This window comes from Electrophorus electricus, chromosome 1 (genome assembly GCF_013358815.1).
Source record: "Electrophorus electricus isolate fEleEle1 chromosome 1, fEleEle1.pri, whole genome shotgun sequence".
NCBI classification, from domain to species: domain Eukaryota; kingdom Metazoa; phylum Chordata; class Actinopteri; order Gymnotiformes; family Gymnotidae; genus Electrophorus; species Electrophorus electricus.
The window spans coordinates 25,830,315-25,840,305 of NC_049535.1; the positions used below are offsets into that span (position 1 = coordinate 25,830,315).

The 9,991-nt window shown below is 37.7% G+C and overlaps 1 protein-coding gene and 1 pseudogene across 1 annotated transcript; both read right to left on the bottom strand.

Annotated features, from left to right (window-relative positions):
- Positions 1 to 366: 366 nt before the first annotated feature.
- LOC113575203 lies at positions 367 to 3,606 on the bottom strand (annotated as a pseudogene).
- tspan35 (tetraspanin 35) lies at positions 3,586 to 9,767 on the bottom strand. The gene is made up of 8 exons (XM_027006600.2): positions 9,573 to 9,767; positions 6,300 to 6,376; positions 5,568 to 5,783; positions 5,247 to 5,321; positions 5,045 to 5,152; positions 4,609 to 4,734; positions 4,245 to 4,337; positions 3,586 to 4,113 (listed from the first exon to the last, which is right to left on the bottom strand). The coding sequence occupies exons 2-8, from the start codon at positions 6,354 to 6,356 to the stop codon at positions 4,054 to 4,056; spliced, it is 735 nt and encodes a 244-aa protein (XP_026862401.1). The 5' UTR covers positions 6,357 to 6,376; positions 9,573 to 9,767; the 3' UTR covers positions 3,586 to 4,053.
- Between the last annotated feature and the right edge of the window lie 224 nt (positions 9,768 to 9,991).

Here is a 9,991-nt window from a genome sequence, read left to right on the forward strand (position 1 = left end):
CCAAAGCAAGAGCAGATATCAAAGAAACCTGCTCAACCAGAAATACAAAGGTATAAAGTACAAATTCTACCTTTATCTAAACTGTACTCTAAATTGGACTCTACTCTAACACCAGAACATGAGAAGGATTTTTTTTCAGGATTTGTACTTAAAATATGTTTTAGATGGCTACTTTGAGGTCCTTATTATCTAATTTTGAACTGAATAATTAAATTTGAGTGTTTCTGTTTTTTGTCTCTTGGTCAGTTGGAATAGTTTACTGCGCATTCTTAAAACTATATCAACCCTGCACAACTTGTTCTGGTAGTTTTATATTGCTTCTCACAGTATAATATATTAAGGTATACCTCATATAGCTCCAAAGCTTTAGGATGTGCACACTCCCTAAAACAAATTCCACATACGTTATTACACAAAGAGAAACGCTTCCATGTCTTCATGCAGTGCATAAACACAACAGTGCTTTTGTATTTTGTGGTACATGTGGTACATATTAAACCTTTCTTTATTATATATGGAAAAATGGACATATACATCATATAAGCTCCAGCAGACACTCCACAGAATATTTTATCATCATCATCCTCCGACTAAATCTATGCTAAACATGGCATCCTCTGCTTACAGTCCTGCCAGTAGATGGCAGCACAAACCCCTTTAAGATAAAGGAATATTCTACATTCTATACAACTCAGAATTCGTGCTTGTAACATTTATTGGCATAATGGTCACGGCTTCATAGAGAGGACATAGTATGTCCTAAAGTACACTAATGTTAATGTACTAGAGTTTTAGGCACACTGAACAAAACTAGATTATTTAATTTAGTCGAACAAGTCAATGTTGATTACTGTAAGATAACATAGATTGAAAATCTTTGAAAAATAAACAAGCAAAGTAAAGTCAACCTAACCCTGTCTTTGAAAGCTAACTGAATTTTATGGTTGATGGACCTTCATGGAGCACACTTTTTTTTTTTTAACTCATCTATCTTGTGCTGTGCTGCCACACCATGCCCAGCTTCACAAAGACAACCATGGTGACACACACACACACACACACACACACATACACACACACAAAAATAAATTAAACATTCTAAATAAACTGTATATCAAAAGATGGTGAGGTATCAGTGTACAGACATCACAAAACTCAATGAGGTAATGCAAGACAACAATGTACAGTATTGTATTGAAACACATTTACAAACACACAAACAAACACACACACGCACACACACACACACGCACACACACACACACGCACACACGCACACGCACACACGCACACGCACACACGCACACACACACGCACACACACACACACACACACACACACACACACACACACACACACTGCTATCAAGCTCAAGCCGACCTCAATGATACGTATGCTGCCAGCTGTAGCTCCCAGGACAGTGCTCTGCTCCTTTATCACTACAATCATCTTCATAAAGCAGCTCTGCAAGGAGAAACAACATTTATACACTTCACACAACAATCGTTTATTGAAAACCATCTAGGACATTTTTTACATTGTAAAAATGTTTAAAAAAAATTTGTTTTACATTGTACAAATTGGTAATGAAGGATCTGTTCTTCTAAGCACATTTGTTTTACTTTATACTTATAAAACAGGCCAAAGTTACATACTGTATATGTCACAATATTACTGTTTTATTACATAATATAACTGTTTTGTGTTTTTATTAAATATAATACACTCTATGAATTATATCACTTTTAGCCAAAGCAATTTATGATGGAATACAATTCAGTTTCTCTGCATGGAACACAACCCTTCTTGAATCCCCCCTTGACTTCCCTTAGTATGCACTAAGTGCACAACCACTGTGAAATATGAGGCTGGAATTATACGCTTTACCTGAGGATGAATGTGCTCAGGTACTATGCTCATCCCATGACATTCATAGATTGATGTAACCGTTTTTGGGGTAGATCAGTCTGGTGACCTTCCTGAAATCCAGTGTGGAGTTCCCAAAAGCTCAACATCTGAACTGAGAAAAGACAGACATAATACAAACAGTCTCACTGTTAAACTTGTCACCACGTGTCATTCTGCTGGGAAATAAACTCAACAATGCCACCTTGATCTGCTGAGCCTACATGCCAAGTTCGTCTCTCACTTTGATAATGAATGTATTCCATGTAGTGGAGATGGGGACTGCTGCAGTCACACGTATGTACAGCTTCTGCAGGGAGTCTTTACTGGCCTGCTGCACCACCTCACCCACATTTCCACACAAGCAAACACACCAGATGTTAGCCATTTGGTCACTGTAATCTCTGACACAACACAGTGTCATATGTTAAAGAGTATTGTGTGCAGGTCATGCACTACATAAAAAAGGTAGCATGATGAGTGACAATAACAATTCTTGTGAGGCACTGTTTAAAAGGAGGAGTAAACACATACATGATATGGAATGTTTTTACCAGTTCCTTGTACACTGGAACAAAAATGGTGGCCACAAGTTCAGCAACAAACTGTGTTGTCATTATGAAGAAGAAGTGAGGGGAAAAAATGGAATTATGTAAGTGAACCTGCCAAAAAATAGCATTTAGATTAGGAAAATGATGAATGATGCCATTCCATACTTATATGTTACCCTACCCATGAATTTAGTGCAGTTTTACAGTTAGAACATCAAGGTAATGCTTGTCCATTTACTGCAACCCATTCCACACGTTTTGCTGTATTACTGATGTAGATGATAAAGGGAGGGGGATATTTTCTTACAACTGATATATTTATAGTTATCAGGACAGAATATCACACCAGCAAAAGGAAGCAGTGATTCTCTTTCCACATGGCAAAGTGCAACACCCATGGTAACACTGATGTAGCTGATATTGAGCTGTTCTGAATAGGGGCCCAGAGCATTTACAAAGGTGGAGGCTCCATACGCAATCCATGCACCCAAAACTAGCAGCACAAAGCCAATAATATGGCAGGTGTAGAGTGAGACACACCAGCAAACAGAAAGAAACGTTTCATTGAGCCACAGAGCTATCTTAAAGTTTAGAACTTTTATGCAAAACAAACAAAAAATAAATAAATAAAAAATAAATAAAACTTTAAAAATGGCTTAGAGTAAAATCAGGAAGTTAGCTACTTACAAAAATCACTGCGCAGATCATTAGCAGTAGGTATCTTATCAATATGTTTAACCTCTTTTGACTCAGCATTTTTACCAATAACCTAGTAAAACCAAAGGTAAAGGCACAGATGAGTCGTTCTGTGTAGATAGGCTACAATCTAATTTAGGATTAAATCCTCACAATAATATTCCAGTTTTGTTCATCGGATTACGCAATTTCTAGGATACGTATATTAGCATTAATGTTATTAAGTTAGCTAGGCAGCTAACTACGAAAACGGTTAACGTTTAAATTCGCTGTTAGCTATCTTGCGTTAGTACTTAGTCGAGTTATCGTTAGATTAGGCATACGATCAGCAAACCTGTTTGTTAGCTGCTATTTATCTAGCAGCTGTGCTTTTAATTCAGCTTCCTTGATTTTGCGTGTCATATGAAACACAAAGAAATAACATACATAGCTATTACTTACACAATGTTTTCATTTAAGGCTAGTGAGCAGACTACGTGTCGCTTTAGCACCAGAGCGCCAACAACAGCTCAGTAGATGAAAACGAACACGAACACACACACACACACACACACACACGTATATGTAGTCTGGAAACGACAGTTATGTTTAAACATATACATATTTAGTTGATGTTGTCCATGATTATTAATGGAAATATAATTAAATAAAGGTACATTTAAGGGTCTTTTTTACTTTAAAAAGGACTTTTCAGGGTCACACTTTTAAATGAAACAGATAAAATCATTTATATAACAGAAATGTCTTATTGTATAAATCACAGTAATATATTAAAATGTTTTAATTTAAAAAATTAGGGAAAAAAATCAATTTAGTATATTTAATTTTAAAAAGTCAATGGTTGCTATAGTCTAGTCATCTATGCATTTGAAATCTGGAAGCATCATCTTTTCTTCAGGCTTCAGGCAAGTTTGCCCCCTATCTGGCAATATAGAGTCATGGAGACAGCCATGGCAACAAGCTACAAGGTAAGAAAAAGCAGACACAAGAAATGTTATTTTGACAAAGTGACTGCTGGACAATTCTTCAGGTGGAAAGGTAGTTTGCTTTCTTTCTATACTCAGACTTTAAGAAGGGGATCAGATAGATTACCTCAAGAATGGCAATTGCCAAGGACACGCCTATGATGACAGCAGAATTCCCCTCAATCCATTTCGTCAGGGCTGGATAACATCCAATAACATTCTAAGGAAGAAGAAAATGAAACTATGTTAGAACCATAAAAAAAAACAAAAACATAAAAATAGATTTCTCTCTTTTTACATTTTAGGAAAAGCTTTTTATAAAACATCAAATGTAGTGAAATTAATTTGAGGACATATAACATGGAAATGCATGAAAAACAAGAAAACAGCTAATGAACAGATACATGATAAGTGGCTATATGGAGTAGTCAGTGAGAGGTCCATTATTTTTCTGCTCTAGATGTTATGCAGAAGGTAACATTAAGCTTTACCGCAGCTGTGGCATTGCTTTCTTTGCATAGTCCACCGTTACAGCACTGGTCCGGATAGAGGTTGGTGTTCTGAACAAAATGGGAACCTGTGAAATCTGTATAGTTGTTGAATCCACAGCACTTCATCTACAGGTGGACACAAAAGAAGGTGGCATTAAACGCTTTGTAAACACAAACACAAAACAAATCCTAGAATTTCTTAGTAATGAGTAGCATACTGAATTACTACCAGCATCACTTCCACAGTAAATGGTGATATTTTTATGTGTTTGTTTTGAGTGGGGGGTTACTATCAGTTCACTAAAATACTTTTCTGTGCTAACAAATTTCAGCTACTCTACTCAGCTCTGAAGAGTTTACAATACATGTATGCATGATCAGGATATAGATAAAGCAGTAACAAAGTCTCTCCTGCAATTAATGACAGATTACAAACCGAATTCATGGTAGCATTCCACAGGTCAGTGACATCCTTATTGTTTCCATATTCCATCTTAATGCTTTGCACCACTGTGACACCCAACTGATTTATCAAGTTTTGGATCTGAGAGACAGAATGTGCAGAGAAAATTATTTATCCCTACCTGCTCTAAACCCATATCTCAGGCCCACATAGCCCACTTTTTATACTGACTCACCAGTCCCTTAAAAACCAGGAGCAAGATTGCTCCAGCTACCTCAGCAATGAAGACAATCAGGATAATGACAAAGAACTGATGAGAGAGAGGAAAAGCAACAAAAATGGGTTAGAAATGGTAGCAATATACTAACACCTATTCTTGGCTTGATTCTATAAGCCTGAAGAATGAAAAGCAGTTGTCAGTTAGTAGTTTTACTGAAAGAAAACTCAACTAAACCTATACCTGCATCAAATACCTGGTTTTTAGCTTTTTATGTGGGACTTTTTTTTGGTCTAGCAGTGTTGTCATGTCACTCGTTGCCATTGGAGACAGACTCACCGTTAGGAGCATGCACCTGCTCTCGCGCATGGCACCGCAACAGCCCAGGAAGCCAAGCAACAGCAGGATGGCGCCGAGAGCGATGAGCAGATATCCCACATTCAGCACCTGCTTCAGCTGCTCTGGAGCACCGTTCAGGTTTTGCAGGAAGCCCAACATAGAGCCACTGTCTACCTTCACCCAAATCCCCACTGCCAGGATGATTGCTCCGGCAAGCTATGCGGGGAGACGGAGACAGAGAGAGAGAGAGAGACAGAGAGACAGAGCGACAGAGAGATCAGGAAACCAAAAATCAAATCCCTAAAAAGGGGTAATGAAGCAAGTTGATTCAGTTACTATGTTTATTAACTGGTAACCTTTGTGCCATTTTTAAATATGCCAGCACAATTTAACATTATAACAAGTTAGAAAATGCAACCTTGACCTGAATCACCAGCTTAGTGTTACCTTAAAGGTACAGAACTAGGATTTTTATATTCAGACCCATTCAAAAGCCATAATTATTAATTCTATAACATAGTATATAATAATAATAATAATAATAATAATAATAATAATAATAATAATAATGCAATTTATTAAAAAGATCCCTTCCCATTCATAATAAGGAACCATAATGTCATAATTAATGTGACAATTATGCATATTCTTAGGAGCATTCTTACCTAGACATGTTTGTTGGGTCTATATCATTAACCACTAATTCTAAAACAGTTCAACTCTTGTACTTACAAATATGATGCCATTGAAAATAAACATCACTGTTTTCAAAAATCCAAAGCAACCCATCTTCGGTCTGCCTGCTACACCTGAAATTAAGATACATTCAGAGAATAATGCGGAACACCTCAGCAAGTCAGCAGCATTAGGGGCTAATTGTGTGCTAATGGTGCCATCGTTCCAGACATAATCATAAAGTCTTAAAGAGGATTTTCAATTAATACCCACTGACTCTTGAAATCCAGTGAGTGGCAGATTAAGCACTACACTATTCAGTCCTGTAAACTCCCCATTAATTAGAAAGAGTTTGATTCTGGGCATCTAAATCAAAACCATCCTGAAGCAGGACACGAATGGCATACATCACAGTGGAAGGCTTCAAGTTCCATTAATCCTAAATACTAGTTCCACTGACTGGAGGATTATGCCATCTCTATCAAATAATAACAAGCGAGGAAGTCTTTTGCCCCAGATGATCAAGTACTAGGGCTTTAATAGAGCCACTGCATGTGCACTGGGGTTCAGGTCATTGCCATTGCCAATTTGGGGCTCATGCTGAGGCCCTACCTTGACGTAGATGTACACTGCTGAGCGAAAGACAAAATGGGTCAAATCCAAAATTAAATCCAATGGTCCAAACAACAAATAATTGTTCAGAAAATGAACAAGACCAAAAACAATGCAGTCATGAGAACTGGGCCACAATCTGATTGTCACTGCTCAATGCTGCAGTGAACTATTTGGGAGAAAAGATGGAAACAGGGAAATTCACTTCTGTAGTTTTCGTTCCCACAAAGATAAAATCATGAAAAGATTGAAAAAGATTAAGCTTAATATTATACATGTTGGGGCTCAGCCCCAGGAGTGTAAGTTTGTTGATTAACCATAAAAAAATAGATGCTGGTTTTAACTATAGAGGAGCAGCATATTCACATTATCAGTTAGAATTTTGTCACTTTTTAAAAGAAAGTGACAAAATAATCTTTAAAATTATAAGATATCTAAATCAACACTGATTAGCCCTGTAACAACACTATGAGTTTATAAAAAAGTTGATGCTTAAAATAAAAGGTGCCATGCCACTTTATGCTAAACCTGTTTAGCACACTCAAGTAAATTTAGGTCACCGTGAAGGTCAAGATAGTAATCTGCAATGGTGTCTTTTGACAAACTGCTTTAGGGAGAAAAAAAAAAAAGAAAAAAGAAAATCTGATATTAACCAAGATTTCTAATTTAAAACATGGGGAAGGGATCAAAAGAGAAACACACCTCATCTCTATAGTGAAACACAGATGTAGACCACTGTTGTTGGGGACATGTGATCTTGAGTTGGGCAAGGTATTTTGGTCAAAATTGAAGGTCAGCTAAATTCAGAACATTATCAGAAAATCTGCATGCTCAGAAGCTGTGCATGAGTCACACTTTGACTTCCCAGCAGGACAACAATGCAGAGCAGAAGGCCAAGCCAACTAGGGGGAAGAAGGTTTTGGAGAAGCCCTTATGGTCACCAAACCTCAATGTAATGAGCCTGTGTGAAGCAAATGCAAATATGCAGCACATGGTAGGCAGCTGAGACACCTCCAACCTCCGCTGTTAAGAACAGAGAGTAGCTTCACCACCTGAGAGAATCCAGCATCTCATACACCATTATACACAAAAGACTGCAAGAGGCCCTTCAAATGTAAACCTTTGAATGTGTGCGCATGTGTGCTGTTTAAGTTATTGTTATGACTTGTAGAATACATTCAACTTTGTGTAATGTCAGACGTCTTCATCAGAGTGGCATTATCAAACAGAAAAACTTTTCTTGGTTGCTCGATATCCTACAGTTCTGCCAAGGGTGCGCAAACTTTATTGCATCTGGCATAAACAAGATTTTAATGAAGAATCAGTATTAACACCGCAGTTCAGTTTGGATCTGGACACTCTCTATGGTTAAGTAACTAAGTAAGCTGAAATAACTGAAGTAAGTAATTAAGTATCAGAAGAAGTGAAGTAGGCAATTAAGTAAGTACCTGAACTGAAATAAAGTAAATGGTGATATTCAGAGCACAGCATTTTGAAAATGAGTACATTTCGGAAGAATATTACCATGAAAATGCTTTCTAAGCTCAAATCTGTTTAAGAAACAAATGAAGATCAGTGCTCACAATCAGCATCTTCTCACAAATAAAATACTTAAAGTGACACATCAAAAAGATCACAAGTAGATGTCAGATATTAAATGGACCATACTCAACTTCCCTTCTTATAATTGGACCTTCCCTAGAGTCACCTTTATGAGTCCTTACAAGTGATGTCAATGTTTATGTAGTGGCAGGTTAATCACATGATTTTAAGAGAACACTATACTCTTGGGAGCTTTGTGTTGCTGTGGCTTTTGTTGTTGTTTTGTCCCACTCTTTTTTGTCCCTTCCTAATAATGCCTGCCTACTGCATCTACACAAATGCACACGCAGTAACTGTAGTCAGCATCAATGGTCCATCACACTTGACTAGCTGGTGAGTCAGCCCAGTAATCTATTCACACTCCATTCACATGAAGCTATCCTGAATCTTCAGGTCCTTGGTAAACACAAAAATCAGCAGCAAATCTGGAGCAGCAGTTATGTTAGTAAGTCCTGTAATAGCTTTTTAGTAGCTTTCTCTATCCTAAGTGTAGAACTGAACCAGCCTTCTGGTCTTCATTTCCATGATGCTTTTCATAAAAGGCTGGCCAAAAGGTCTATGATAAAGATGGATACAGTCAATTTGCAAAAAAAAAAAGGCTCTTTACAGCCAAATTTAATCTATTTGAAATAATACCCAGTAGATAGACACAACTCCAAATCACTATATTTAAAGAACACACTTCCGAAGTTTATTTCCCATCCTAGATTCCCACTAAAGTATGACCCCAAGTGCAATAACATTTTGTAAAGAACAAGTTGTCTCTTACATGCTCTAACCAAATTATTGTGGCAGAATCCTGTGGGTCTCCTATTCCTGTTTCCTTCCTTAACATTGCATTCTCAATCAATCCTCTTTCTAAGGAGCAGTAAATAGAAAGTTCTTGACACACCTGGTGACAGGAAAGATGAAGATAGCGGAACCTGTGGAGAACCCTTAAGAAGTCGAAGACATTTAACACACCTTAATTTTTTTTTTAAGTCCAAATTCCCCCCACCTTCAGAACACCTAGGTCTATTTTGGTAGATTACTTGGCATTCACAGAACAGCATAAAGTAAGCCTGAGAAGCATCATGTAGAAGTGAGAGAGAAAAAGAAAGAGAGAAAGATTCCTACCTTCACAGAAGATTTGAGAATAGGAGAGTAGAATTACAGGAAGGTGTTCACTAGCATCGAGAATTCACAGAACCAAGAAACTAGAAGCCTAGACTCATCTTTCTTCCTTTCTGCCTCTTCCGCTTGCTATCCACTGCGACAGGTTTGCTCGAGGGAAGGAGGTAGAGGGGGAGGGAGAGAGAGACAGAGGGAGGAGGGATGAAGGAAGCAGGTAGGAGTGACGATTCCCTATGCGCTATGGAGAGTTTCACCTGAGAGGGAAGGGCTGCAATGTGCCATGACAATATAAAGGAAACATGACACAGACAGACACACACACACACAGAGACATTTACTGATAAGGACCAGAACACTATAAAGTTAACATGTATCTAAACAGCGTGGTGTTAGTGTAGAACTTGAGCCTGTTGTAGAAGCAA

Coding starts and splice junctions, on each gene's coding strand:
- tspan35 (XM_027006600.2), bottom strand. CDS start 6,356: ATGGGTTGCTTTGGATTTTTGAAAACAGTGATGTTTATTTTCAATGGC. Junction 5,784..6,299: donor TTTTCAATGGCATCATATTT/GTAAGTACAAGA, acceptor CTCCCCGCATAG/CTTGCCGGAGCAATCATCCT. Junction 4,114..4,244: donor TGGCAATTGCCATTCTTGAG/GTAATCTATCTG, acceptor CTTACCTTGTAG/CTTGTTGCCATGGCTGTCTC.